The sequence below is a fragment of the Panicum virgatum genome, chromosome 4K (genome assembly GCF_016808335.1).
Source record: "Panicum virgatum strain AP13 chromosome 4K, P.virgatum_v5, whole genome shotgun sequence".
Classification (NCBI taxonomy): domain Eukaryota; kingdom Viridiplantae; phylum Streptophyta; class Magnoliopsida; order Poales; family Poaceae; genus Panicum; species Panicum virgatum.
The window spans coordinates 46,601,362-46,626,758 of NC_053139.1; the positions used below are offsets into that span (position 1 = coordinate 46,601,362).

At 44.4% G+C, this 25,397-nt stretch overlaps 2 protein-coding genes across 3 annotated transcripts; one reads left to right on the forward strand and one right to left on the reverse strand.

Moving 5' to 3' along the window:
* Positions 1-3,963: 3,963 nt before the first annotated feature.
* On the forward strand, positions 3,964-6,427 carry LOC120704467 (protein SHI RELATED SEQUENCE 1-like). 2 transcript variants are annotated; one of them, XM_039988862.1, is made up of 3 exons: positions 3,964-4,477; positions 4,831-5,553; positions 5,710-6,427. In XM_039988862.1, the coding sequence occupies exons 2-3, from the start codon at positions 4,920-4,922 to the stop codon at positions 6,084-6,086; spliced, it is 1,011 nt and encodes a 336-aa protein (XP_039844796.1). In that variant the 5' UTR covers positions 3,964-4,477; positions 4,831-4,919; the 3' UTR covers positions 6,087-6,427. The 2 variants fall into 2 exon arrangements, with proteins under 2 accessions (XP_039844796.1, XP_039844797.1); XM_039988863.1 differs by having other exon boundaries at positions 4,842-5,553.
* A 14,552-nt stretch (positions 6,428-20,979) lies between these two features.
* LOC120704468 (MADS-box transcription factor 16-like) lies at positions 20,980-25,397 on the reverse strand. The gene is made up of 7 exons (XM_039988865.1): positions 24,868-25,397; positions 24,603-24,669; positions 24,397-24,458; positions 24,165-24,264; positions 23,604-23,645; positions 21,660-21,704; positions 20,980-21,528 (listed from the first exon to the last, which is right to left on the reverse strand). Exons 1-7 carry the CDS (start codon positions 25,053-25,055, stop codon positions 21,337-21,339), a joined length of 696 nt encoding a protein of 231 aa, XP_039844799.1. The 5' UTR covers positions 25,056-25,397; the 3' UTR covers positions 20,980-21,336.

Sequence of the window (25,397 nt, forward strand, 5' to 3'; positions counted from 1 at the left end):
AACCTAATCTAATTAATTTCGCTTGCTACCCACTCCTTATATTTGTAGAGCAACATCATACACAAGATATTACACACATGTTATGAGCTCATCATTTTGGTCTCAGCTGGCTGTTGGCCTCCAGCACATATATATAGTGCGTACTGAGCTATGGAAAAGACTTGATTTCAGTTGGTTATGATCACTATATATCCATGGTGTCTCTACATGGCGGAGCAACAGATGATGAGGACCCACTAGTATAGGTAGAGACCAAAGACCTAAGCTGATAAGACCGCCTGCTGCTAGCTTAACCAACAAAAGTGGCTACTAGGAATGCTGGTTGCTGCGCTTGGATACATACATGTAGGATCAGAGGTAGTAGGAGAAGTGCATGCAACTGCTGGAACAGTCGGAGTGGAGGCCCATGCATGTTTTTGCTATATAGCTACCATACGACCTTGTCATATGGTTTATTTGCTGTCACGTCACGGCAGCATGTAAATGTATTATGAGCACATTAAGAAACTAATATACTCCCTCCTTCCCTGTTTATAAGGCATACACGTATATCAAGATTCAAACTTTGTCATCTTTGACCAATAATTTGACTATTAAATTTTTATTTTTATAATGCAAATTTCATATGATTGGATTCATAATCAAATATATTTTACAATGATTATAAGTTTATAATCAAAAGTGATATAATATATGATAAATAAATAGTCAAAGTGTTGTTTAGAAGACCGTGTCATGTTCCACCATGCCTTATAAACAGGGAAGGAGGGAGTAGTTGTCAACCTCAGCTTCAAGTTTCAAGAAAGTATATATAGTAGCCGCACTTGTCACCGTCGATTACTACAACTTCCATGCTAATCAATGGCAGGATGTGTGTGTATAGTACTAGTTCAAGGTGTACTTTAGTTTTGATCATTTCAATAATTACAGACCAGCTGTCGCTTTTTCTTTACCCCCAGCAGCTAGCTCCCATATGTCGTCGTAGGCCTCTTTTGGCACGCATGAATTTCACAAGATTTTTGCATAATCGTTTGAATTCCCGTAGGAATCGGGGAAAATCCCTCATTCCAAATTATAGCTAGGCCACATATGTATACTTGTTTTTTGGGCCATTTTATCCTAATTCAAACTTTTGTGAATTCATTTGAAGTTCATGGAAAAATATATTAATATCTATAGTACCAAATACCTGCGACCATCAGGACGTATTTCATGATGGATTTAATAAAACTAACTTAGTGTTGGAGACGTTGATGATGTACTTTTTTTTATAAATCTGGTCAAAAAATTAAATAATCAAGTTTCACTTAGGATGAAATTAAAACACCTTATTACCTTTTTCAACATATGGAGTAGGACTTGTCACTAGCTAATTAATATATATAGTTGTCTGCGTTTGTGCTCTCACCATGTATCGTCAAGCTAATAAGACCTCCTTTTTGCTGCTCTTTTGGGCATTTTATCCTCGCTTGGTCCAAAAAGGTAAACCCAGCAAATGCTTCGTTAATTCTAGACTGACAGGATTTGACCCGGCCGGCTACGCGATGCTAAAAATGCACGACGGGTGGGTATAGTAGTGCCACAGGGACACGAGACAAGCTCACAAGGTAGTAGGTGTGGCGGCGCGGCGCAGAGGATCCCTGCAGCCTGGGGTGTGCTTTACATGATGATCATCAGCGACCTTTTTAAGGCAATGGGTGGAGGATCATGACGCACTGACAGCAGATTCTAGACCAACTGGTGTCGACGCCCCACGCCATGCCAATATGCCATGGCAATGCCAGGATGAACAGCAGCAGCGTCGTCGGAAGCAGGCATGTGGTGACAACAAGACACCAATTTAAAACTAACGCCATGGCCGCAACAACAAACACGGCGCCGGGCCACGGCCAGCTGCCTGCCTGCACTCTCTGCAGGGATCCATCCATGTCCATGTCCATGCATGAAGCTTCTCTCACTAGTCAGTCACTGTTCACCCTCTCCTCGCTGCCGCCTCACCCTACTGCCGCCTAGCTACAGTGCCGCCGCGCTCGCGCGTCTCCCTCCCTGCTACCTCCCATGGCGTGCAAGAACGTGGTCGAGAGAGAGAGAGCTGCTCTGCCGCCGGGCAGGGGCAGCAGCGGCGGCTTTCGCGGCCGGCCGGAAAGGCCACCCGACACAGGCCCTGGATTCCCGCCACGTGGAGAGGCGTGCGCCGTCCGCTGGCGCCTAGACGGCCGGGATGGCCCCACGCTACGCGCCCCCCTCGGGGTTTTAAACTCGCCCAGCTACGGCCACCACTCCTAGCTGCCGCTGCCGCCGCTCCCGTTCCGTCCCCCCCCCCCCCCCCCCCCCCCCCTCTCTATGACTCTATCTTTTTTTTTTCGCTTTGCCTTTTTTTCACTGCTCCTGCTCCACTCCGCCTGCAAAATCAGCTTTCCGGTGATGGCACAGGCGGATGAAAATTCCCAACAGTTTTTGAGAGTGCGTGCAACATTTCCTGTCTGCAACAAGCAGGTACTACTCCTACACACTATAGCATGCAGTGCTTGTCCCGGCCGGCCCAAAAGATTTAATTTGCTCACCCAGCCAGCAAAGGTGCTGGATCGGAATATACTAGATGTCTCACCCATAAGTAAATCTACCATGAACTCTGAAACATTTCACAGGGTGAAGCAAGGTACATTTTTTATGCAAGGGCTTACAAATTTTATTTTTCATGCATGCATGTCCACATTATTCCACAGTACTCCAATAATACTCCTAATTCTCTTGTACTCTATCTACCTCTGAATCTATATAGCAAATCAGTTGTTTCCAAGTAACACATTCATTGTGACAATATGCAAGGACACGCACATTAATGCGCTAGATATATAGTGTTAATAAGCAAGCTTAAAGTTTATGCACGAATTGGACTGAATTGAATTGTTGCAGCTTGTAGGCTCCATGCTTGTGTAGTGTACGTTACTTTTGACCACACCTAGCTAAGTGGATCTGCCTACATATATAGTGCTGCCCTTGTACTTCGGGTAGCTAATAAGTAGTACGGTACTGTGTCATTTACAATCATGTGCAAACTATAATTTCGTGAAAACTCGTGCAAACCACGGTAAAAATGTCGTCTAAATTCACCAAAAAAATCTGGCATGTAGATGATATGATGATATACAATGTTGTAAAATATCTTGTCCAAACTCGACTTTGTTTGTGAGATATAAAAATAACAAATTTCTAACAAATCATCTGGACATCTTTCTGGCTTGAAATTTGTTATTTTTATATCTCACAAACAAAGTCGAGTTTTGACAAGATATTTTACAAGGTTGTGTACCATCATATTATCTACTTGTGTAATTTTTTTTGCTGAATTTAGACGACTTATTTGTCATGGTTTGCATGGGTTTTCACGAAGGCTGTGGTTTGCACTAGATACATTCCCTTTTTAGAAAGTAGAAAAAATAAATAAAAGAGACCATGCATGCTCTGTTATTCCAACCATAGAAATATACATCTCTTCATTCATCATTTAATAAGTTACTAAAAATTGGCAAGTGTATTATTATGATGTTTTGTTATTGAAAAATATCATGCATGCATGCATGCTACTAGTACTGTGTAGTAGTAGGAGTATTCACCCTTCTGTTGGACATGGACATCAAATAATAGAATAATACACTCAGATAACTACCAACTGAACTGAACTCCCAAGTGCAGTGCATGCGAGCTGTGGGGAAGAGGAAGACGACGACCACGCTGCAAAGGTATTCTTTCTCCTGTCAGTAAAAATTCCTCCCTGTCCTCTGTCGCCATGTAGTCATGCTGTTATTGACAAGCGATCGATCGAGGCATGAAGAAGGGGGCAAGGACAGCTGCGGTAATAACTCGGCAAGGCGAGGTACAAAATGTAAAAAGGGTGGCAAAGGCAAAGCAAAACAAACTCTGCAAAAGAAAAGGAAGAAAAATACACTACCACATTCTCTCTCTCTCTCCTTTTCATCCTTTTCCTCTCTCTTGCTTGCATCCCTTCTCTCTTCCATCTGGTTGGGTGGACAGAGAAGGGAGCACGCCACCAAGGCAACGGAGAGAGAGAGGTAAGAGAGGTGAGCTGTGCGCGAGCAATAAATAGAAATTAAGGTCCGAGCCGTCTCCATGGCGGCGTTTGCAGGCGCCCTCGAATTCGTCCCCTTTCTTCCCTTCTCCCCATCTCTTCTTCCTCCTCTTTATATAGCCTAACACACCTCATCTCCTCACCACCGTACCCCAAAAAGCAGCTCTCTCCGACTCTCCCTCGCTCGCTTGCGTTCTCTATACCACTACTACTCATCACAGCAGCTAACCTGCCTCCTCCCCGGCCCTCCCCCTCCTCCTCCTCCTCCTCCAGATACTACTTCTAGAGAGAGAAAGAGAGGCTTAGACCCAAGGGGCCAAGAGAGGAAAGCAATTAAGCAAGAAGAGGCGGATTAGAGGCGAGCTTCCTATTTTCAGCAAAGGCAAGGTGAGTAGTAGCACTGATGAGTGATGAGGAGGTGCTAGTCGAGTAGTGGAGCAAGCTTCTCTCACTACTCCCACATGCATATGCCACTCATCAGCAAGCCTATCCGCATCTCCTACGCTTGCTTGCACAAATCTCTCTCTATCTCTATGAGCTTCTCTCTACAGATCTACGATCCATCCATCCACTACGTACTGAGCTATGTCAATCTACATACGCAGCAGCTCATCTAACCTACATACATGCCACACAACCCCATGCCCGCTGCCGTGTTCTGTTGTTGCTGTTGCCTCTGCAGCTTCTGCAGCTGCTTTTTTCTTACTCCCAAGATCTCTACTTGTTTTTTTTTGCTGTAGGAGACTACTAGGAGCTAGGCGAGGGAGAGAGGCTTCTTTGTGGTGCACTCTCGCTCGCTCTTCTTGATGGGTGGTGGTTGCGGCCTCGCATGGCTGGCTTCTCTCTGAGAGGCGGCGGAGGAGGAGGTGGGAGAGGCGGAGACCGCGCCGGCGATCACCCGATCGGCGCCGACAGCCTGTTCCTGTACGCGCGCGGGGCGGCCGCCGCGGCCGCCGACACGGCGGCCAGCGGCGGCGGGGGCGGGGGGATAGGGTTCCAGCTATGGCACCCGCACCAGCAGGCGGCCGCCGCGCCGCACACGTCGCAGTTCTTCTCTTCCGGCGTGGCGACGGGAGTCGTGCTGGGGTTCTCCTCGCATGACGGCAGCGGTGGGATCGGAGGCCCTGGCGGCGGAGGCGCCGGGGGCGGCAGGGCGGGGACGAGCTGCCAGGACTGCGGCAACAACGCCAAGAAGGACTGCGCCCACATGCGGTGCCGGACCTGCTGCCGGAGCCGCGGCTTCAGCTGCCCGACCCACGTCAAGAGCACCTGGGTCCCCGCCGCCAAGCGCCGCGAGCGCCAGCAGCAGCTCGCCGCGCTCTTTCGCGGCGCCGCCAACAGCAACAGCGCCAGCGCCGCCGCCGCCGCTGCGGCCGCGAGCAAGCGGCCGCGCGAGCTCGTCCGGTCCCTCGGCCGCTTGCCGTCGGCCAACTCCGCGATGGTCACCACCACCACTTCCTCAGGTATGCCGGCCGCCTCTTTTCAATTGCGCTGCGCACTCCACTGTCCTCCGCCGCGCCACACTGTTACGAGCGCACGGCACGGCGGCACGGCATGGCATGGCATGACGCGTAGATTATCTAATAACCAAATGATGGCGGCGCACGACGCGGTTGCAGGAGACGGCGGCGGTGGGAGGTTCCCGCCGGAGCTGAACGTGGAGGCGGTGTTCCGGTGCGTGCGGATCGGGCCGGTGGACGAGCCGGATGCGGAGCTCGCGTACCAGACGGCGGTGAGCATCGGCGGGCACACTTTCAAGGGGATCCTGCGCAACCACGGGCCGGCGGATGACGCGGCGGTGGGCCAGCTGCCGCCGTCCTCGGCGGAGTACCACCAGCTGACGGGGCAGGCGAGGGAAGGGTCGTCGCCGGCGGGGAGCAGCGAGGCGGCGGCGACGGTGGCGACGTCCGCGGCGGTGCTGATGGACCCGTACCCGACACCGATCGGCGCCTTCGCCGCAGGCACCCAGTTCTTCCCTCATAACCCTAGAACCTAGCTTAATTAGCTAGCTGCTGCTTCAATTCCTATCCTAGATTAATTCCTTGATGGTTTCGACCATTTACTTCCAAAAAGATGAGCATGAGAGCTAAGTCGTCGTCGTCATGATGATCAGCAAACGAATTCGAGACAAGAGATTTTAATTGTTACTACTACTACTACTACTACTACTCATTCGAGTCGATGATCGATGAACACTAATGTGCGATCAATCGAGCATAATGTTGTTAGCTAGAGCTAGTACTTCTCCTTGTTGGTCAATCTTATTTCGAGCTTATAAGTTAGCCACCTTAATGCAATGCAAAGAGAAGAATTTTAAGTGTAGTTTCATTCCTCAAATGATGGGACTTGATTTGTTTTCTCCTCGATTGTTTAATTTACTCCATTTGACATGCAGCATGTGATTAGTTAGTGATACTGTATAGTATCATCTAGTTTATTATAAGGCTAATCCTCCCATGAGTATAGTTATATATATAATTAAGTAGCTCCTACTACACTAGTACTACTATACGTAGATCACAATGTGCTTGCCTGCATTAATCAATCTGCTGCTTTTTTGTTTGAAATAAACAATCTGCTGCTTTTGTATGTATTATGTACATGCATGGGGAAGCTTCTCTCTCTGGATTTGCATTGTGTGTAAAGTTGGCCGTTTCTTGCATTGGTGCTTTTTATATGATTTGTTGCATGTTTTGGGCTCTACCGATGATGCATGTTTTGTTCCTCCAGTTTGGTTCTTTTTAAGCAACTTGCTGTTCTACCTTGGGATGGATGAGCAATCAGCTTCTGCTTGCTCCATAACATGGGAAAGTACAGCAGTATTTCTATGCATTTTTGCAGGGATTGATGTGGCTTTTGGATTAGTTCCTTTGGCTAATCTCCACGATGCTGCCCTTGCAACGTCTTGGCCTCTCTCTCCCCTCCTCCGATCCATTTCTCTCTCTAGAGTACATAGTGACCTTGTCACACCACTGTTTCTCTTTTCCTAGGGGTACTATTTGCAATATTCTTTTGGTGAAGTGACGTAGATCAATGTTGCAATTCTTTAACAATAAAAAAGGAAATCACCATATACCAGTCACATGGAATGATGGAAGAATGTCAACAATGTACATGATTTGTCGTTTAAAGAAAAAATGTGCATATGGCTTATACTCTCTTGAAAAAGCTTTAGGGTTGATCCAGCCTAGGCATTAGTCTCTGAGTTCACAGCCAGAATAACATGCCTTCACTTGACAAATTAAACACTTCTCATCACTTTCAATTGATAACTATACTTGGGCCATGCTCATGTGTGTTACCCACCCATAAATTTTGAACAAAAACAAAAGGAGTACGGCGTTCTGGAGTTTGGTATGTGATCTCTTGTCCTAGCTTCACTGCTCTGTAAAATTTGATAGCTCGGCCGGCCTACATGTAGAGTGGTACAGTGTGTACAGTCCTTGTGCCATATCTAGCTGTAGAGCCACATCTCTACTTTGTTTGTTCCTTTTCCCCTTCGTCTAGCTCACATCTCTACTATATACTTTCCTCTATTTTCAAGAAAAAACAGAGAGCTTTTACATGCGTGACATACTGACATGCTGTAATTTGGACACCAAGGATTATTGTTAACGCAGTTCTATAGCCCAATTAATCAAGAGAAGATCAGAAAGTTCATGCATGCTCCTTTGTTGTGCATACATTTGATTTTTTTTTCTCTCACACAGTGGCGTACACATCATCTACATTTGTTCATAATTGTTAGCACATTTATAGATGCCCTTTATTGGATCTAAGTTTTGTATGTGGTGTATATTCAAAGTTATTAGCATGTATAACTAATTATGTTTCGTGCTTGTCGTCCCTTCTATTCTCCCTTAATTCACTTACTAGTGATCTAGCTATATATATTTGCATTCATACATGACTTAAATTCTAGTAAATAATGGTGCTTACATAATATTGATGATCTTGCAAGTACCTAATTAAGTCGCGGCAAAAGTTACTTTACTTTTTTAGGAATAATTGGAGTTGAACATAAATAAATTAATACTAGTAGTGTACTCAGATGCAGGCATATATCTTATTGGAGATGCTTCAAATTAAATTAGGTCATTTAGTTAAATACCGAAATGCTAGAATTTCTTACGAAAGCTATGCAGTTTTATATTAGAAGAGAACATCCATCCCTGGGATAACATCTCATTTAGTAATACTGTGCAAACTAACAACACGAACATTATTGCTCCATTGCTGTCGGTGTCCCGACCCGGGGGCCTGGATCCCAACTAGTAAATATTGCGTGTTTTCTCGTCCCAGATGATGATGCAAGAGGCAACACAGTAACGCACGGTTTATCCTGGTTCCGGCCACGAGGCCGTACGTCCAGCAAAGGGGGTGTGCGAGGGCACTGTATTATCTTGCACCCGACATGCTTGTAGTAGGGGGTACAAGCAAAGCGAGAGAGGGAGGAAGGCTCCCAAGTCTCTGCTAGAAGAGGGGTTGAACGGGCGAATAGGGATGCCGGAGCGCGGGTGATGATGGATCTCGTCTAGGAGCGTTCTAGTGTCCTCCGAGAGAGAGCGTAAGAGAGCGTGAGTCCGAGAGCGAGAGTCCGCGTAAAGGAAGTCTGCCTCCTCCTTTTATAGTCACAAGGAGGGGCGGCGCACATGAGTGGGGGCGTGGAAGTCGTCGTTTTCCCCCGAATCGCGGGGTACAGTGACCGAATACTGTAGGAAGTACACTGTAGGGCATGGCGTCAGGCGCGGCAGTCATCCTGGATATCATCCTTGGTCCTGCGGCAGTCAAAAGTTGTTATATTTTAGAATGGACGTACTATCGTAGAAGCATATATGAGCTATAGAACGAATTTTTGTAAAATCTAGAACACCATAACAAAGCATAACTTGGTCAGATTTGGCCAATATATGAACTGTGCTCTATATATGTGTGGCTATCTACCTTGAATTATAGGATGTGAAACCCTTATCAGTCGATAAAGCCTTGATTTGTTCTCTCAATTACAAGGAAATGTGCATGCGCATAAACCAGCTATACATGCATGCACACGACAAGTTGTGCTTCCAATCTTACGGTTATATATAGGAAGTCTTGAAACATGGACACTGCACTATTTTTCAGCAATTTAAATAATATTAATGCTCTAACAAAGATCCTGATGATACCAAATAAGAGTATAAAAAATTGAGAAAAAATATAATGTCTTCGATCGTTGGATGTATCGTGGCCAGAGAATGAATTGCCCAGTATTTACCAAATGACCACACCGTAGAATCAAGCTTGAGAGAGTATTGTAACTAAGAAGAATATATATATCTTAACTAATAGCTGTCGAGTCCCTTGCCGGCAATTGCATTATTGTGTTAGTCAATGCCCAAGCTAATCCTTTATCTTATTTTCTTATGAAGCAGGCAGGGAAAAATTTGCTGCTGATCTGATTTATTATATATAGTCGTCACCCAACCTAATCTAGCTCAGATTTGTGAAAATGACATAACATTATGCAATTAAATCTTCTAGTTTGATTGATGATTTGATGTATCGTAGGCACAATACGTTTGTGCTCTCTCTTTTGGCTGACATGCATGCATGTGCGAATTACTTGTCTACTCATTATATTGTTTAGGTAGCTAGCTAAACATGCATGCATGCTTGTTGTAGATGAAAATAAGGTAGATATGTGTATGCTTCTATGTACTTCTTCCAATAGTAAATACAAGTAGCTTTAGTGCGTATATGTGAGCATATGCATTTGTAGTACTAATGCCTTTCGTAAAAAAAAAACTAGTTCCAATCCTTTTTTTTCAATTTCAGCCACCAAATATAATAAAAAAAGTTTGATTGATAATGTAAAATTAATGTTGGTACATTAATCATGAAAAATATTTTCATAACATATATGATCCTTCTTGTTTAGATATATATTGTGCATATTTTGGTAGAAGATGATATTACTATTTCATCATGTAGATTGTGTTGATGTGCTAAACTTATGATCTGAGTAAATAATATGATGACTCCATCTACGCTTTCTTCTGTTTTTTTAACAGTTAGATCGGATCAAATGAATTATTATATTATATGGAAAATATAGTTCCACCATTGGTAACAGTTATCAAATTTGTGTGCCACATATATACGAGTGTATTTTCAAATCCAATGGACCAATTACATGATTTACATATATTCATGTATTAACAAAACACATAAGAACTTAAGGAAAATTAAATTTCTACAAAAGGAGCGTCCACTTAGGTCTCACATGCACATGTGTGCGTGATCTTGATTTTAACCTGCTAACAATATATACTACCTTTTTCCTGTTGTATGTAGTAGAGAAATAGTAGCTAGCACTAAAATGAATAGCCGTGTCTTTCGCCACTTTACATCCAATTGAAGGTCATTTTCTTGTGATGAATACACACCTATACGGATATATATCTCCCTAGCTACTTATAGGGTCCTAACGTTCTACCAGCAGAATATTCAGTTTCTATGATCTCAATATATAGTCTCCGTTATGCATTTATAGACGTTGCGAATTCAACACCCTACATAGTTCAATTGACGTAGCCCATTGAGCAATTAAGGTTGCATTATACCATCCTCTCACATAAAAAATGCACGCTAGCATATATGCCTAACTAATTCGACCAACCATACGAATCCGATTTTGCCCTTTTTGAAGAAGTGGACTATAAAAAAAATTAAAAAAAAAACAAAAGCAGTTGATGTGTATTGGTCATATACATTGGTGCACAACACATAGAAGCCCCCAATTACACATCTCCATCTCCATCTCATACATGGGAGGAGGAAAGTGACATGCATGATGAGTTAGGCCTTGTTAGATTTTGTGGACCACTTGACCCTCTTCGGCAACAAAGTTTTGACCTCCTCTTTCATGAGCAAGCAAGAGATAGCTGCTAAGCTAGCTCTCTTCCCTTCCTTTGCGACCTTCAGAATCCTGCTGCAGCAAAAGAAGGAATCGAACCTAACAATAAAAATTTATTGGGCCAATGCTATCCACACCTAACACCCTGCCCTGATCTATATATGTGTACAACCACAGCTACATGTCTAGGGGCCTGATTGCAAATATTCATTTATTCCCAGTTGAGATTTGTAGTCTCCATAGTACACTGGGCAGTGGGCCCGGTGGGTGCCATCTTGGGTCCTCCCAGTCAGCTTGTCTGTGCTTTCATAGGTGCAGGAATTTCACTGCATGGAGGAAGTGTGTAGTGCTGAGCTAGCTAAGCTTGTTAGGTTAAGGACAACCCCGGCCCTCTCTGTACTAATAGCCATGGATGCATATGATGATTAGATGAAGTAGCACTTAGCAGTTAGCACTAGCTATTAGTGTGGGGATGGAAATGGAAGCAGCAGCAATGCAAGCATATACATATGGAGATGGATGGTCCCAAATTAAATGTAAGAGCTAGCTTTAATTCGTAAAAGGATGGGAGATGGCTGTCACATGCTTGCTGTCACAAATTGAAGCAAGCATGAGGGTTTAATTGGTTGAAAAATAATAATGGCGCTTAATTGCAGTTCATGTGTAGGCGTACGTCGTAAACGAATAGGTCACGTGTGTATGATCTGTATATAATTTCCGGGACCATTATTGTAGGTTATGCAAAATATATCATGAATGAGGGGGGGGGGGTTCAAAGTACAATCTTTGCTAGAATGAACCGATGTGCTGTGTAAGCAGCGTTCTGGCCATTCAAGGTATTCATATAATTGTTAAATAAGGGTGGATTTGTGTGTCTGTGTGTGTTAAACATGCAACAACAAGTCCAGAAAAATATGACACACGGCAAACTAGGTCTTTGCCGTGCCTAGCGTCGCTGTCAGGGTTTCGCCGTCGGTGGCCGACGGCGAAACCTTTGCCGTGTGCCTGTTTGTCGTCGCCGTGTGGTTTGGACACACGGCGAAGCTCTGAAATCTGGTAGTGAACCAAGCCCAATAATCCTCCAAAATTCCTCCATATATCAAAGGTCACATTGACAGCATGCATGAGGACTAAGTAAATAAATTTATTACTACACATCACACCCTGCACTCTTGTCTTGCATGCACGCTAGCTAGTATATTGCTACAGCCTCCAACCTTTTGCTAGGATTAGTTAGTTAGGCTGTGTTTAGATCCGCGAAAAACGGGTAGAAAAGGTCGCATCGGACACTGTAGTATACTGTAGCACTTTTTGTTTGTTTGTGGTAAATATTGTCCTATTATAGGCTAACTAGGCTCAAAAGATTCGTCTCGCAACGTACATCAAAACTATGCAATTAGTTTTTTTATTTACGTACATTTAGTACTCCATGCATGGGTCATTTGCTATATTTAATGTTTCGATGTGATTTTAATGTGATGGAAAGTTTGGAAAGTTTGGAGGAATGGGAGGGAGGTGAACATAGCCTTAGGAGAAAAGAACACTACTATAGTGCCTGCTAGCAGCCGTAGCCCCTACACACATAAACGTACTAGCTCAATTAGTACTCCTACCCCGGTCTACATACATACTTAACCACGAAGAACAGTGTCCTATATATACAAAGACATGACGCGTTCACGCAGCCGGCCGCAAGCTCTCAGCTCAGCTCAGCTCAGCCTCAGAGATGATCAGCCGCGCAGCACATGCGCGCACAATGCAAAACCGCGTCCCCCCTTGTTGTCAATGCGCATGTGCCCGCGCCGCTCGGCCGAATAAAACTAATTAAGATTAGTGGGCGCTAGCTCTGCATCCTCCACTGCGCGTCGTGACAAAATCGCTTTGTTAATTTGGTTTTGCTTAATCCATGGAGGATCTCTCGCTCATCGGCAGCAGGGCATGTACTGCCGCTAGGCCGGGAAGCAGTAGCTAGCTAGGGATCAGCAGCTAGCTACTACTACTCATCATCAGTAGCGAGGAGGAGGCGTCGTCGCTATGGCCTTGGGCAGTGTGCGAGCGGCTGCAGGCTGACCCCTGACGCTTTCTTTCAGCGCTCCCTCGCTCGTCAGGACCGAGGCGATAGTACCCGGTGTTTTCTAGTGCTTGCCGATGGGAGGCAGCCTGCAACTGACGGCCACCACTGTACTGTTCCGGCTTCCTAGCTAGCTGCTTGGCGTCAATGGCTACCCTTGGCCTAATAACAGCACTGCTGCTGTTTCCTGCTACTAGCTAAGACTAAGAGTGTATATATATTCGGTTTGGGATCAGTTAATCTGCAGGCAGGCTTAGTTTATTTTTGTTCTTTTTTTTTTAAGAAACAAAAAGATCATAGAGAACAGTGCTTCTCTGTACTTGTATCACACATGTGAGCACTGTACTGTTCTTCTCCATGGACCTTATCTACCTACTGCTAGCTAGCTTAATATTAATTATTAGCTGCAGAAAAATCAAGGTTAATTTCATTGTTAGCCTAATTAGTTAAGTTACTCGAGCGACAAAGTATATTGCCATCTCGATATGCTACAAATGCTCCAGATCATCGCTCATTTGCTTGCTCCAGAGAGAGTACCCCACGCCCGCACCCACTGCACACTGCGCTGCACCTGCCTGAGACAAAATTTACCGGCTTGGCTTGCATTGCATCACGACGACGACGACGCACTGGATCAGAGCACTGTTGCAAGTGCGTGCTCGACTGCTCGTTTACATGGAACAGTGCACACACACAAGCACCTACAGGCGATTCTGTACTGCCCCTGCGCCGGCGATCTCCATCGTCGACCACAACTTCTTCCACGTACGAGTACGAGCACAAGCACGAGCTGGCGAGAGCGAACAGGCCGAGGACATGGACAGTCACCCAGCGCCCAAGCCATCTGCGGCTGCAGCAGGTGCCTGGACTGAACTGAATGGGTTACTTGCACGGGCATGGGTCTCGCCATGGATGGATGCATGGGCGCCCAGCAGGTCAGAACGAGAGCTCGGACGGAGACACGGGGGGAGGGAGCTTCCAAATTTCCAATACATGTTGCTGTCACCTGCGTGCGTGGATCGGATCTGATGGGGGCGTGGAGGTGGAGGCATATGCAGTGATCCAGTCTGCGCGCCGGCCGGCTGCTGCTGCCCTGCTGCCCTGCTGCCGCCTGGCCGGGGCAGACGGCGGGCGGCCAGCCTACCTGCTGCGTGTGCGTGGTCCTCTCCGGCTCCGGCGTCCGCCGTCTGAACTCGCCTGACACCAGTGCGCGCCCGGCAACGGCAAAGCCAGATCCAGTGCAGTGCAGTACGCGCGTCGTCAGAACCGGACGGCGCGTCAGAAATGGACAATCACCATCAATTCGACCTACAGCAAGTTCTTACTACTCATAACTATTAATTACCACTACTAAAGACTCAAGTTAATTTTTTAAATTTGTATATTTTTCCTAGCTAGTCAGTCACACCTGATTTCGATCACCGTACCTATAAATTTCTCTAGTGAGTATGTAGTTAGCCTCTGACGAACTTGAAATTCTTCTACTCTACTTGTATTGTATATGAAAAAGAAGTGCATGCCGGCCTGATAGATGGAAAAAGCGACAGATTCAGCTGCGGACCCCATATTGTCTCTATGTGATGATGACATCACTGTAACTCCTCATTAATTAAGCCATTAACGAGCATCTGCAGCCGCGGTGGATGGATGCTTCTTTCGTTTTGTCGGCTACCCTGTCGCCCCCGGCGCGGCCCTTTTCCTCGCGCAAATTACGGCCAGCTTTGGTGCCTGCTGGCACTAGTCCAGCCACCTTCTCGATTATTCCCCGTACCCACTCCCTCGTCGCTTAATCCTGTACGTGATCGAGCACCAAATGCCGTTACTCCCAAAAGCACACGATACATAGCAGCAACTTCAGGACGACCTTGCATCGGTCTAGCACTGCTCGGATCGGAGTGGAGTATCTCGTAGCAGTATAGTGTAATAGGATTTTTTATGATGATGATGAAATCTGAACGTTTTCTTCTTTCACGTTTCATTTCTTGCATTCCTTTTGGCCTGATATTTTTATTTGCTTGGTTGAGCAAATCATATCTTTCCTACCCCTCGTCCCAAATTATTAGTCGATTTGACTTTTCTAGATATATCAATTTTGCTATGCACCTAGCTAGCTAGACATGATACATATCTAGATGCATAGCAAAAACTATACACCTAGAAAAGCCAAATCGACTAAAAAACTTGGAACAGAGGGAGTAGAGTATTTGTTAGGATTCAAACCTAGTTGTGTGTGTAAAGTGGGCATCTCTAGCTAGAGCGTTTGAGGATGAAGAGCCATATCTACAAAAGATTATTGATAGAGACTGTGCGTAGTAAGCACAGCCAAATAAGTAAGCATTCCTCCAAATCCCAAACAATCTATTTTCCTAATAACCTGCTAGTAGTATCTAGGATCTAGTTAAGGTTGTGTGAGATTACCATCACTTGCCGCAGCTGTACGACAGCGATTCTATGGACTATCTTTCTTCAGCAGGAACTGAATATATACTATCAACACCGATGCATGCATCCAACTGATACTCATAATAAGTCATAATTTGGTAATGCTCCTTCACTCCCAATGAATAATCCCATCAATCCATATAATGAGGTTCATTGCAGCGTTCTATGTGTGATATTCATTGCGGTTGATCATGAATTTGTTGACTAGCCGCGTTTGGAAGATGCCAATAGATGCAGCTTCAGAGATTGCCAATGCGTAAGGGACAAACTTAGAGCCCGTTAGGTAGCTTCCTTGGGTCATTGTCCCAAAGATGAGCATACTCGGATGGAAAAGCCACTTTCCCCCCGACCAATGGGCCCGGCCGGTTCCGATTACCACATTGACTTGAGGCGCCGCAGCGCGAAAGAGAATTAATTACTGAATCGCCTTGATTTGAGCAGAAGATCTCTGATGGACGGGGAGAGGTAATGTCAGCGTGTCTGAATTTTGATCATGCATGTTTCTTTCGAAAAGACAAGTGTTAGTTCTGATCTCGTGATAATTACGTTTGTTTGAATAGAGGTCGTCGTCCGAACGGTCATTTAGCCAAGACCAAAAGAAACACAAGCATGACCGTCTCTTTTAAGAAAAAAAATGCACGCAGTATGATGTATCTCCATCACTGACAAAGTGTCAAATGCTGCTTTCTGCTGGCGACGGGATGTTTGGAAGATGTTGGGGGTCATGTGATGCCATCTTTAAATTTTGATTAATTATTATCCTGGCCGGCAGGTCGGCCCATGCACCTTTGTTGGGGCCCTTTTGCTGAAAGTCCGGTCAGTTTGTGCCTTTGAGCCCAAAGCCCAGCACGTCCTATTCTTCCGTCATCTCTCTCGTTGGGAGCAGTCTCTTTATTAATTATTGTTACTCCCTCTCAAAAAAAAATTAATTATTGTTACTATAGAAATGTTTTCTTGGACGCGGGCAATCAACACGGTGTTGATTAATCATGATTGAATTGCTCGCATGATTAAGAAAGCATGCGGCATTTTGCGTAGCACATGACAGTAAAGCACACACGGCGCCGAAAAGACACTGTTTGTCTCTCTTGCTTTGGCTTCGTTTCTTTCTCTCCCCATGGTTTCTTTTTGAACTGCATTTCTCTCTCTCTTTTTCTCTCTCTTTTTGGATCGACTAGCCTAGTGGATTCCAAAGCAAGCAGGGTAGGCCGAAGTAGCATCGCATTCGCCTAGGGAGTAGGGTGGATCAGAATATCCTTTTTTTTAATTGAGGGTAAGTTTGACCAAAACTCGATGTTTTATTGAGGGTAAGATGCAAGCAAAACAATTAATGCTAGAACAGCACATGGGGTCGTAAAAAGAAGACGAAAGGGTCCTTCCTTCTCATTTCATCAAAAAAGAAAAAAATAAAGGAAGTGGGGAAAGAGATCAACAGAGAAAACGAAGACATGGAAACATGTCTTTGGGCTGCAGGTATGTATTTGGGCTGCAGGCCCAACCATCATGGAGTTAGGTCCTGACAAAGCCCAAAACAGCCTCTTATAACGATGGAAACATGGGCACGAGGCCGCGAGCGAACGGGCGGCCCGATAGGTAAGATAACACCTTTTGGGGTCTGATGGGCCGGTCGATGCCTTTTTTTTTTGAGGGCATGGGCCGGTCGATGCTTCGCAGACGGGAGAGGAGGACTGAATTGTTGGGGGGCTATTTAGAGCTCGCATATGTGACTAGGAGTCAAAGTGTATTATAGAAGCAAAAATAGGCCGGACATGTGGTCTGAGAAGAAATCATGAGAAAAAAATTATATTTTCCAAACCGTATATCCAAATCAAAATCACACTTAATTTTCATACAACGAAATCTATGAAATAACACTAATAGAAAACGTGCCTTGGGCACCGGCTGAGAAGGGCTAAAGGCACCGGTTTCCCAACCGGTGCCTCGCAACCGCGACCAATGGCCTCGCTTTAAGACACCGGGTTTTCAACCGGTGACTTAGGCTTCCATTGGTACCGGTTGGAAAGACCAGCCGGTACCAAAGAGGCAGCCACGTTGGTATTTCCAACCGGTACCAATGACCTTTTCCTTTTTTTCCCAAATCCAATTTTATTTGTTATATTTATTACTGCTTATTCTTTTATAATTGCTAAACGCACTCAAGCTCTACAGTACTATACGTTCATTGGTCGTTCGTGTTCGTTTTCATAGAATATTTGAAACTAACTAAAAGTGAAATGCGAGCATATAATTAAACTAATTAGATGAACTAATATATTTATAAATTTACAAACATCAAGGCATAATGTTTAAAAATATTTATAAATATACAAGTCATGTTAGCAGTCCAACTACTAGTCCTCTCAGGAGGTCGACGGAAGTCCTCTATAGATGTGACCATCGTGGTAGAACTCGCCTCTAGGATCCAAGATCTCGTTCAAAATGAATCCGGCGAGCTGCTCGCACATGACGTTGATCTGATCAGTAGAGTAACATTCATCCCCCATTTGAGACATCTATCATTTAGGAAAAAAAGGATTAACATCATGTGCGTTAGTACAATTATGAAAATATACTAGTGAACGGTTTGGACGGACTCTCGTTTCTTCATCAGTAGCCTTCCCGCATGGAGTCATGATGTGCAAGTAGTCGCATACGTAGTACCCGCACCAATCAGTTCCTTGTTGTTGTCTCGCACACTTAAGGAGAAACAAATAAATTACTCAATTTATAGAACAATTTGGGATAATATACTTAACTAGACAAATCTTTATGAATGAACATACTGGATAATCCATGTTAACGTTCAGTTCGGGCCTCCATTGACCACGTCCGTTGTTATTTTTCACAAATTTTTTCCAAACCCTGCGCTCAAAGTTAAGTTTGATATTCAGGAATTGTTATTAACAGAAAAAGGATTTGATTGTGTAAACTGAACTTACCTGTTCAAGGGGTCTATGATATGTTGGATTGCGGACTTTGGATTTCTCATTGAGTCAAAGACTATAAGATTGCCGGTTTTTACGAAAAGTATGAGTAAAATCCAATGATAACTGCAGATATAGATAGGATATATACATAAATGTATTAGACAACTTAGTATTTATTTAGTAATATAACAGAGGATTAAGTCGACCAAGGCTTACCCAAAGTTGTATGGTATGAATATATAGGATTTATAATTTTGCCTAGTCAACGAATCGTACATGTTTTGGCATGTTTCCTTGTAACTTTCGTTGATCAATTTCTGGTTGACTAGCAAAGGAGACATGAAGCCGATCTGATGGTGCCATCCATATTTTCGGCTTCTTTGGATCTCCTGTCTAAACGATGCAATAGAAATTTTATAATGCACACATATAATTATGTTCTTGTTAACAAAAAGTATTAATGTAGAGGTAAGTGATACTTACAAAACCCAAATGGTGATGATAGAGGCGTCGAGGGCTTGTCGATGGTAAATGTGATATAAATTTTGGAAGTACACCCAGAAGTCGTCCTCCCCGCGGAAGAAATCATGGTCACGATACTTGACTCCAAACATTTTCCCTTCGTCATTCGCATCAATTTAGCATTCGTTTTGTTCATGAACAAATGTTTCAGACATAGTATTAGAGGAAAATACCACATCACCTTGGCAGGCACCCTCTTCTTGACACGCATCCCCTCAACGTCGCCTGGATCATCTCAAGGGATCTTATATCGGCATGCGTTGCATACAGGGCATGAATCCAAATTTCCATACTCACCTCGATATAGGATGCAGTCATTAGGACAAGCATATATCTTCTGTGCCTCTAATAAGGACAAATAACTTTTTTTGCCTCGTATGTTGTCTCCGGCAAGGTGTTACCCTCAGGGAGTAAGTTTTTTATAAGTTTCAGCAACTCCTCGAATCCCTTATCAGACAAACCATTTGATGCCTTCCATTGCAATAATTCCAATGTGGTACCCAACTTTTTTTGGTCTTGTTTGCAATCAGGGTACAACAATGTTCTGTAGTCCTCCAATATATGCTTCAGATCTCTCGATTCCTTTTCTGTTTCGCAACCTTCCTCAGCTTTGCGCAGCATCTGACCAAGATCATCTTCTACAACGTATCCTTCAGTATCTTCTTCAGGCTCACCCATTCCAGTGTCATTGAAAAAGGAATTATAATTGGCTGCAAAGTCAGGAATCCTGTCATCTTCTTCTACATTATTATCCAGCACAATTCCTCTTTCGCCATGCTTGGTCCAAACATAATAGTTCGGCATGAAATCACTATTGAACAAGTGACTATGGATGGTTCTTGATGATGAGTAATCCTTCTCATTCTTACAAAATTTGCATGGACAACGAACGAAACCGCCATACTTGTGTTTCTCGGCTGCTTCTATGAATTCATGCACGCCATCCATGAACTCCTTTGAACGCCGGTCGGCCATGTACATCCATTGCCGACTCATCTGGGTCCACAATACATTTATATACATCATTGTACTGTACAAATAGTTCATTCATACTACCAATTTATAACAATATATTTATATAATTGATAATGCATATAACTATAATAAATAGATACTATTCACTTATCAAATAAATTGAAAAAACATATAAATACAATAATTTGATAGTATTCAAATATCAAATAAATTGATAACGTATATAACTACAATAAGATGCTACAAATAAAAATAATTATCACATATATAAACTAAATCAAGTAATAACTGTTTCTAAAAATTAATTGCTAAGTTATAAAGAAAAATAACTAACCCTTTTTTCAAAAAAGAGCAAAAATTCGCCTCCCCTCACCCCACTCAGCTGCCATGAACCGTGAGTTCACGTCAGCTTGAGAGGGGGAGGGGCTAGGGTATTTATAGGCTCGGGCCAAAGGCACCGGTTCATTTCAATGACCCGGTGCTAAAATTAATTCAATAGCACCAGGTCAAGGCATCAACCGGTGCCTTAGGCCCGAGCTCCTGGCAGCTGCCATGTTTCATTACCATAGGAACCGGTTATTCCTATAAACCGGTGCCTTTAGCGTAGTCTTCATTTGGTACCGGGTGGTGGTTCAGACCGGTTCCTATGGTGACGCATTGGAACCGGTTGGAACCACCATCCGGTGCCAATTGCCCTCCACAAGGTCGGTTGATGGCCAAAGGTACCGGCTGCTGTTGAACCTTTGGCCAGGACCGATGGCCCGTTTTCTAGTAGTGTAATATCACACTTGAACATTTTTTTGAATACGGAACAATTTTAGTGTGAAGTTACAACAATTGTTCCAACATAATAAAAAAAATATTCTGTTGATGGATCAACTCCAGGTCGCGTGCGAGACCTAGATTATTTCTGTGCTGCTTCTGATTCAGTCACACCGATGATAGATGATACTCTAATCATTGGTCAGCATGTCAAACCGGGGATCATTCAGTAGCATACAAGGCCGACCATCACCATGTATAGTATAGTAGTACTATGTTATCTGAACAATCATGTCTGACGTAATCAACCAATACACTGTTTCTTCTTGAACATCAACCAATAGCCAGTACATTGTACCACAATACAATACAATACAACAATAAATGATACACGTCACACAAAGTAGTTAGTACTGTAGAAGTATAGCACACGAACGATAGATTACATGACATGACAATAATACCACGTAGCTAGAGCTGGGGCCGTGGACGAAACAAGCACATACGCGGCTAAGCTAGCTAGTTCGTCAGCTTATTCGTTACAATACCTTAGTCGTTACTAGGTGATGAATCGAACTTGCTTGGCGTGCAGAGATGGACACTGCAGGGCATGGCAATGCAAGTCGATCGCCACTAGATAGCAGATGTATCAGCCGAGGCGCAGGTCGTGGGAGCCGTAGGCCATGCCGTGCAGGTTGGGCTGGCTCGGCACCACGCGGAAGGCGTACATGTCCGGGCCGGGGCCGCCGCCGCCGCCGCCCAGCGCCACCGCGCCATCCCACCCGCCGCCGCCGGCCGCCGTGTTGTCCACGAACCCGAACGCCGGGTCCTCGCGCATGCCCTGCACGCACACACCTCGCTCGTCAGATATATATATCAAGCTGGCCGGTAGTAGCTATAGATCACAAATTACTTAAGCGATGATTGCAATCGCGAGTTGCTTATATATATAATTAACCACTGCACACGTACCAGCTCGTGCTGCAGGTTCTTGTACGCCTCGTAAGAATGCTTCACCTGCACACACATGTATACACAGCATATATAATATTAACATTAAGCAATGCAAGGTCGTCGTCGTGTAAGATTATTTAACTCATCGAGTAACAAAATCCAAAAATCATTGATGACGTCATGGTGTATAAAGTATAAGCAGCCTACTTAAAGAGAAAATGGGTCATCACTTGCTTTGCTTGCCTGCATCTTCTGGCTAGCTAGCAAGAAGCAACTATGTCTAGCTATTAGCAATGTTAGTTTTGTGTATATGTGCCTAGCTAGCCCAATTCATGTGCATGCTTAAACAAGAATCACCGTACGGTGTGCTTGGTAGTATCTGGCAGTCTGGTACTACTATATGATGCATGGTCCCATATATAAATATTGTGTTCATGACCATGCATATTGCCCTGTTAACAAGTCTACCAAACAAGAATTGTCGATCAAATTGCAGACATTATTGGGCCATGCATTCCTGCACGGTCAAAATCACCAAATTTAAGGCATATACATGTTATTAATTTACATCGTTTAACTAAAAGCCTAGCTGTGCTCCATGAGGTCTTTAGGTAATATCTTGCATTTTTTTTGCTAAAATGTTAATAGCATGAAATAAACAAAGTTTACCCAAAAAGTAAATAAAAACTCAGGTTCTTTTAATAATTATATTGCTCTAACTGCAATATAATAAGTTATTTATGCTATACAATAGGAGGAGCTATCTGCATCTGATGGAGTGATGGACAAACCATATGTGTCCTTCACATGGTGGGGATGAAGGCGCGTGCTAGCTAGATAAAATTTTGGTGATTTGGAAATGAGCTGGATGCATGTTTATTTCAGTCAAAATACATGCATGCAAGGTCGAGGCACAGCCGTATTGACAGACTACATTCAGAAATCAAAAGCCAAAGTACCTCCATACTAATGGGTTCCATTGTTTCCACACTTCTGCAAATCATAAAGCCTCCACTTTGGTACTTATCTGCGTGTGTATCATGCTATGGTGCTACATCATACAAATCAGTGTTTGACATGCTACTCCCGAGATAGCCGGGGGACCAAACCAAATGAGCAAGCCATCTGCGGTGCAGCTGTCTAAGCTAGCAGGCTTAACGGGAGAAACACGCAGACGCATGCATATGGATGCCCCAACACTAGTCCTGTGCTTTCTGGTTCTCAATTCATTGTAGCTTCTAAAAGACAGAGACCAATGAGCCTATTGATTGAAGAATACAGCGTTGCATACGATGCGTACGAGCGCGTGCCATGAGAGCACATGAGATGGACCAAGATCTAGGACACAGTTCTACAACGTGGAGCTACTTTGAGTAGAGCCTCGAATTTACACGGAGGAGGAATTGAGTGTGGAAATGCACAGACATGCATGCTAATGTACACTGGACAAGAGCATGCAAGTCTCAGTTTGAGCGAGGCGTGGTGGTGTCTGTCAGATATTAGCTTTGATCACTACTTGAAGAGTCAAATGTGCAGGTACAAAGATATGAAGGTGGTTGGGGTTGCATGCATGTCGATCTACATGGTTTTCTCAGTTTGAGTAGAAGAGGTGGTAAGCAAACTCTCAATTATGTATATCTTATTTAAGTCGCAAATGATTCATTTAACCGGCCGAAGCAATTAATATGCATATGTTTATATGAAAAAAGCTATATAGCCTAAAAAAAGAAAGGAGTGATGTTTTGGCTAATTGCAAACTGATTTGGAAACATCACCATGGCCACTGGACTAAACTAATAAGCCGGTGACAAGTGATGACAAATAAATTGAGGGGCAGCTAACCCTTAAAACTTGCATTGCCCAATTGACTTGGAAAATATATGAGCAAATCGATGCACAGTGTGTGTGGGATCGGATCACATGATAGATACTGCAAAATGCTTGGTTTTCATTCGTTCTTACCTTCTTCTTGTAGGTTTCAGTCTGTGTGGTGATCACATGATACTGCAAAATCAAATGAAAAAAAAGATCAGCAAAAGAGCTAAAAAGTCAATAACATAATAAGCATGCGATGAAATGATTCAAGATTTTCAAAATCACAAGCAATTCTCTCTGACATCTTCTCTTTTGAGAACAGAGAAATATCGACGCAACATGTTTTTTGGGGTAAAAAAACGAAATTTACTCTAGAACATATAGCTGACGATATGCATCAATATATAGGACATTAGCAATAATACCATCGTCTTCTCCAAGTATGATAAATCTTTTCTTAACTACTTCACAAACAATAAGACACGTAAGAAGAAATTAAGAACGCACACACATATCTTCCTTTAAAAAAAAGAACGCGCACAGGAGTACTAGAAAAAAGCATTCACAAAAAAAAATCAAGAAACACATAAACAAAGATCTACCAAGGCGCATGAAATATGCAGAGATCTGAAGAGAGGACATCAGTTTGCAAAAGAGATGGATCTAGCTATCTAGGATCTGAACATAAAGATTAGGGTTTGTACGCGCCTTCCTGTGGCGAACCTCCTTGAGAGCGGTGTCAACATTTTGCTCAAGACCGCGCAGCTCGTCGAACTCCAGACTGTCCAGATCTTCACCCATCCTTTGCCTAAACACACAAATCAAGCATCAAAGTTAACTAAACGCTTTGCGAATTAATTAATCCCCCATCTTGCACAGAAATCCCCATGAGAAACCAAATAGAGGAAATTAATAAAGAGGAAAGTGATCTCGTGCTGACCTAATCTCTGTGCGCAGGTTGCGATTGATGTCCTTGAGATGGCTCAGCGTGCGCTGCATATTCTGCAGTAGTCAAACCAAGCAAAACACCAGAGTTTTTTTTTCAGATCTCGTCATCTCATGGACTGGTGAAGAGTAAAGCAGCAGCCATGGTGCCTGATGCAAAAAAGAGAAGGAACGGAAAGACAAAAGGAGACAATCGATCACCTCATACTGCTCGACCCATAGGCTGGTCCCGATGGCCTGCTGGTAGCGGTCAAAGATTGTCTTGATGCTGCAATCAGTCAAGAACAACAAAGAGCAGCCACCGACAGAAGAAGCGAAGTAAGCAATCGAGAGATGAGCAGATCGATATGCACAGAACCAAGCTGGAACAGCGTGAAATCGAGCAGCAGCTCGTGAAGAAGAATCAGCGAGAGAGTAGAACGAAAGATGGATGAGATGGATTGAGGTATGTAGCGGCAGCACTGACTCGGTTCCGGGGCTGCAGAACTCGTGGTACTTGCCGGTGGAGGAGAACATGATGATGGCGACCTGGGCGTCGCAGAGCACGGTGAGCTCGCGCGCCTTCTTCATGATCCCGGTGCGGCGCTTGGAGTAGGTGACCTGGCGGTTGGTGGCGTTCTCGATCCGCTTGATCTCGATCTTGCCGCGCCCCATCTTGGGATCCTCCTCGGCCAGCCGGTCGCCGCCCTCCGCCTCCACGGTCTCGAGCTGCTAGCTAGCTGGGCTAAGCCGGAGCAGATTCTAGAGGCCGCCGGAGAGCGAGGAGCTCGAGGGAGCGAGACGGGGAAGGAGAAGAAGGGGAAACGGGGGACGGAGAAGGCAGAGGCCGCGTTGCTTGTGATAAGGAGGAGGAGGCGGTGGTGAGGCGCGCGGTGAAGGACAAGGCGTGTGTGTGCAATTCGGGGTGGGGAGGACGAGCGGTGGAGCGCGACGTGGACGGGGGCAGCTGCCGAATCGGTGAAAGGCGTGGGGCACCGTGCCCCGCCCGTCGCCGGC

Coding starts and splice junctions, on each gene's coding strand:
- LOC120704467 (XM_039988862.1), top strand. CDS start 4,920: ATGGCTGGCTTCTCTCTGAGAGGCGGCGGAGGAGGAGGTGGGAGAGGC. Junction 5,554..5,709: donor CACCACCACCACTTCCTCAG/GTATGCCGGCCG, acceptor ACGCGGTTGCAG/GAGACGGCGGCGGTGGGAGG.
- LOC120704468 (XM_039988865.1), bottom strand. CDS start 25,055: ATGGGGCGCGGCAAGATCGAGATCAAGCGGATCGAGAACGCCACCAAC. Junction 24,265..24,396: donor AACCTGCGCACAGAGATTAG/GTCAGCACGAGA, acceptor TTGTGTGTTTAG/GCAAAGGATGGGTGAAGATC. Junction 21,705..23,603: donor CTGAAACCTACAAGAAGAAG/GTAAGAACGAAT, acceptor ATGTGTGTGCAG/GTGAAGCATTCTTACGAGGC.